This window comes from Oryzias melastigma, linkage group LG12 (genome assembly GCF_002922805.2).
Source record: "Oryzias melastigma strain HK-1 linkage group LG12, ASM292280v2, whole genome shotgun sequence".
NCBI classification, from domain to species: domain Eukaryota; kingdom Metazoa; phylum Chordata; class Actinopteri; order Beloniformes; family Adrianichthyidae; genus Oryzias; species Oryzias melastigma.
In genome coordinates, this window is record NC_050523.1 from 7,009,812 (window position 1) to 7,015,275 (window position 5,464).

A 5,464-nucleotide genomic window follows, 5' to 3' on the forward strand; every position below is an offset into this window, starting at 1 on the left:
GCACAATTCCTAAATACACACTTTTTTTAGACAAACATGAACATTTTCACAAATTTTCTCTCGTTTAAACTCCTGAAGTTCAAACCTCAGGAAAAAAAAGTCAAATTTTATTTACTGAAAATATAATTCAAGATTTATTTAAAACATGGAGGAAATAGTTTGACAAGGTAAACAGCCAATCAGGTCGCAGGACACAGAGGGCTGTAAAAAATAAAAAAAATAAAAAAAACAGACAGTAGGTCCTTCTCTACTCACAATAGAATTTCCCATTTAGAAGTTCAAATCTACTAATTACAAACTCGAGTGCACTAGAAATTTCCCAGAAGTCTCTGTGTGCATCAATGCTCACTATATTAACGAATAAAAACCACAATGCATAGGTATTGATTGGATTTTCACTTTGTGAAATCGGTGACATCATATTAAAGTAGTGAGCATGGAGTCCGAATTGCTTTCTTTGGCTGAATATAATCCTGTACTATATATAGTTTTTTTAGTAGTTAGGAGATTAGGGTGGTAATTCGGACATAGCCGTGAGACTGTGAAAGGTGAACCATGATATAGCAAGAGAACGCTACTGGTAAGGTGATTCCAGTGTGGACATGTAGTCAAGCAGTTACCATTTTCATCAAAAATGAAGATGAACAGGGTGTTTTGATACTCAAAGGCTGCAGAAACATCAGAAATGTGAGTTTAGCCGTTTCATTTATCACATTAAAACTCATTAGAAAGTGTAAATTGTTGCTCTTCAGTTGCAGTGGGGGGCGGGGGAGTCACAGGGGTCACTAAAATAACTTTAAACTCACAAAAGTTGTTACAAAAAAAAAAAAAGCAAACTTTACCCATATGAATCCAATTTATATTTTATTTCTTTTCTTTGCATTTAAAAATCCTAAGTCACCATGTATATGGTGAAGAAGTTGAGACGTGTGGATCCATGTGTAACTTCTTTTAATAGTGTTAATGAGCAGGTAAGTACAGGCAGAACTGTAGTGTGGAATCAGGCAGAGGTCAAACATGGGAGCGAGGCGGGAGGGCGAGAGGTACAAGCAAAACGCTGAGAGGCAATAAACAAAGAATAATGCTCAGACTGAATGATATGGAAAACGATACAAGACTTCCCACAGAACTGAGTGGGGAGCCGGAATATGAACAGTATCAGCTGGTGAAGACAGGAGCGTGCAGGTACTCTGGAGAGGGTTCCCTCTGGTGGTCGGAGGAGGACATGCCAGGTTAAATCCTGAGTGTGTATTCCTCCTTGGGGTGGAAATCATTACTGCGACACAACATGTGATGCATAGTTGGAACATCAATAACCTGACAACTTAATGAACCTGAAGATCTATCCTTTAGCTTGTTTTCCTGCCATGTCCATCCTGCTCACTCCTAAATACTTTAATGGTATGGACACTCCGACAGAATCTAACTGGGAAGCAGTAAACCAGCAGTGAGTAGAGCTGAGATTTCTGGAAAAACAAGCAGGCTTAGCACTGCTGCTCCAGAATTCATGATCAAGTTTTCTTCTTCCATGCGTTCAGCGCTTAAAAAATTCAAAGAAAAGCTGACAAAAGTAAATTCTTCATGACTGATCTCGGATACAAGAGGAGTTTCCTATGCAGGCCGGGGGAGCTCGGTCACCCGGAGAGAGCTGCTGGTCCTCCACATTGAGAGGAGGCAGCTTAGGTAGAAGAAGTCTGGGTTTTCCGCACTAGGGAGGAGACACCGTGTATGTCAGGATTCCCGCAGTGGAGAGAAAAGTTGGATTGGTGACAAAATGAATCAAAAATGAAGATTTTTACACACAAAAAAGCACACCTGTATTTTTTTTAACCCTTATGACCACACTCCTTTGCTTTTAAAAGACTTCAAAATTAGCATCACCTTATTACCTAAGCATCCCAATGATTCACTTTCATTTAGGGAATTTAAAATCGCCATTATTCTCACTCTTGATCCAGAAATTGTGTTTTTATGATCTTTCTTATAGCTTCCTGCCTTTAAATTTATTACAAAAAGATATCAAGCACATTACCACAGAAGTAACAAATGACCCCGAGCTGTCATTATGAATCACAGGGATACGAAAACAACTTGCTGAATTTCATATTAGCCGTGTCTCCAGTAGACGTTGCTGAAAAGCAGTGTAGCGCTTTCATAACTCCATTTTCCGAAATAAATTGCGCCTTTAGGTCACAGAACTCCCCGGAGTGACATTTCTTTATGGAGATGATCCATGCCTGATGAAATATTTCAGACACTTTTAGCACCTCTAGTCTTCCACTGCGAGTCATTATAGTCAGCATTTACCAGTGTGTCCTGCTGTGTGGGCCGGCCGCCAAGTGCATTTCTCACTCGTATCGATGAGATGCTGTGCTGCTGTGTGTGGTGGTTGTTGTTCTCCTCCATGCCTAAAAAGGCAATATTTAAAACATGCTCAATGGAGGATATTTTCTCTTCTCTTACTGGGTTTTACAGCTGAAAACAGATGTAGAAGATCCGTCTGCCAGCAGGTGGAGAAGTTTGAAGGGCCTTTTGATCTTTTAGCCCCCTCCCCTGTCCCTCCTCTGTTTCTTGCCGCTTCTGAAGTGAGGGGTTCTTGCACAAACTTCATTCCACTCCACAGAGGGACAACATATGTTGGAGACCCGGCAGAGGCAGGGAGCAGACAGACGCTTGTGGAGGGTTATTTTCTTGCATCTTCAAGACAAAGTAGATGTTAGTTACAGTCATGGATGCATTATGTGTGGTGAACCCGTCACTCCTGACCCTGGTGCTCTCCCTTCATTTGCACTTTTCCCTTTTGGTCGGGGCCGCGATGGACTCCTGCTATGACGAAGACGGCATTCCCAGTCGCTGCATGCCCAAGTTTGAGAACGTGGCCTTTAACCGCACGGTTGAGGCGTCCAACGTCTGCGGTTCCACACCTGAGGACTACTGCATGCAGACCGGCTCCACGCGCTCCTGTCACTACTGTGACGCAAAAGACCCGGAGCTGAGTCACAACCCCAGCCAACTGACTGACTTCCACAGGAACGAGGAGCCCACGTGGTGGCAGAGTCAGTCCATGTTCTACGGCATCCAGCACCCCAATTCCGTCAATCTCACCCTTCACCTTGGTAAGACCAGCAGCTTCCAATTTGACTCACGTTTTCCTCTTTTCTTGTTTGATTGTGTGCCTTCTGTATTCTTTTCAATGAGCATCTTCACCTCATCTTGAAACTCCATGGGGGATGGGAGCTGTTAATTCAAAGCAGATGTTCTCAACAGCATACAGCTTAACATCCTTCAGTCTAGACTCATCTTTGCAAAACACCCCTTTAACCCAGACGCGGTATCTCTTCACACAAAGGCATTCATGGGAATTTTTTTGTGGGACTTTCTCTGAAGGAGGGCATTCAACTGTGGATGACGTATCTAATGAGAAACAGACAGTCGGCGCGAGGCTGGCCCCCTTAAATTCTCTCCATGTCCCAAATTTAACAAAGAATTCAGACACTTCAAAAAGCATTTTTAGTACTAAAGTAGAAAGATTTACTTAAAAAAATCTCCTTTGCTTGTCAGGCATTTGCTATTCTAAAAACAACTCTGCTTTAGATTAAATTTAGCAATTTTTTAAGTCCTGCAGAAAGACGGGAGTATCTGTTATGACGAGAGGGCCAGGCATTTCCATAAAATACCTTTGAAATTCAGAAAGTTACACTTTTTCAGAGAGGTAAATGTCATCAACCCCCTCCAGCGAGGGTAATAATCCTGCAGCCACAGACTTGGCGAGCACTTCCACTTTCATGTAAAATTAACTTCATTTTCTTGTCACTCCAGGAAAGTTTTCACAGAACTTTTTTATGGAAATGTTTGAAATGCATTCCCAGTGGAGTTTAGATGTTAGGCTATAAGAGGATCGATGCAATAAAAAAATATGAGTATGCTAGAAAAGCACTGAAACCATTAAGGGGAGGAGGTAAGACAGGAGGTAAAGACAATTACATTTTATGGGTTTGTTTTAAATTTCAAATTATTTCGAAAATTGACTTAGAATTTAGTACGACAAACCTTCAATCCAATAATGAAAGTCATTTCAAACTTCAAACGGTGCCATTTATTTGTTTTTATTTTATCTTTTTTGGTAACACTTAATAAAGCTTGTTGAGGAATCTTATAAACACATTAACAAACATTATTAACGTGTTTATAGGGTGTTAGTAAGACATTTATTAGCACAATAACCCAAATAAGGTTTCTTAACACACTTAGATTCATTAACATATAAAGTGAGGTCATTTTTAACAAATGTATTAAATATATTTATCAACACTACGTTAAGTGTTTTGCAGCATCTCAACTAAAGATTTTTTTGTCAATATACATTATATAAATAAAAAAACACAACAAGTGTACTCTCATTGGGGCAATTGTTCTTTTGTGTCTTATTTAAGTGTGATTTAGCCAATTTGTCCAAATAGGTAACATATGAACAGTTTAACTTAAATATGGGAAATTCTTCCAGATATAAAGGTAATTTAAATATCTTTTCATGCAAGAAATGTATTAGTATGCACAAATGTGTTTGCATTTTTAATACAACTTTCATAAGAAACACAGAATGGAGTTGGTTAAATCAATAGAGAATATATGGCTGCCAATATTTACCTTTTTATTTTACTTTGAAGTACCCTTAAATAAACATTTTCTCAGACCTAAAAGAAAAAAAATGCTGTATTCATCCCATTTACTGTCCCAAGCATGTATATTTTCTAGAAGTTCCGAACTTACTAAAGAATAAATAAATGAAATAAAATTTCAGTTAAAAATGAAAAACAGAAGCTGAATTGAATTATGCATTGCGAAAAAAATCCAAGTTACCCCAACTTAAAATAATTTGTAACATGGCTGCCTTAAAATTTTGATTAAAGCTGACAAATTATTTAATTTACAATACGTTTCCCCAAGTTACAAGATCAAATCCATATCATTTATAGATTTGTTTTAGAAAATATATATTCTTAAGTTAAATAAACACGTTTTTTGCTATACCAACTACAATAAAAAGTGAAACAGTGGATCAATTAACAAAAGCTCAGTATTTTTTTTTACTCTTAAATATATTAGTTTTCATAAAATTACATTTTTGACTGGAGTAAACCATCAGATGTATATTTTAATTAGATGAAAACAAATTATTCTAAATGTAACAAATTACAGAACTTTTGTTAATTGAATGCAATGTCTTCCTGCAGTGTAAGGAAGTCAAGTATTCTCAACTCACTGATTAATTCTAAGTAAGTAAGGTTAGCTCAGAAGTAATTTAAAATTACTTTAAGAAAGTGTTGGCCTGATTTAAAATTGAGCTAGAATGACTTCACTTGTATTGTTGACTCAACAAAAATACTTGTGAACTTGATTTTCTTAAGGTGGAAGAATGTATAATTTAGTTTAATTATTATAAATTACAATTTTGAGGCAAAAA

The 5,464-nt window shown here is 37.7% G+C and overlaps 1 protein-coding gene across 1 annotated transcript in view; it reads left to right on the top strand.

Moving 5' to 3' along the window:
- The first annotated feature begins 2,500 nt into the window (after window positions 1–2,500).
- lamc3 (laminin, gamma 3) overlaps window positions 2,501–5,464 on the top strand; it is a 174,230-nt gene continuing 171,266 nt past the window's right edge. Inside the window, exon 1 of the mRNA XM_024299112.2 lies at window positions 2,501–3,116. Coding sequence (XP_024154880.1) covers window positions 2,714–3,116 — 403 coding nt within the window. The 5' untranslated portion in view covers window positions 2,501–2,713. The remainder of the gene's footprint in view (window positions 3,117–5,464) is intronic.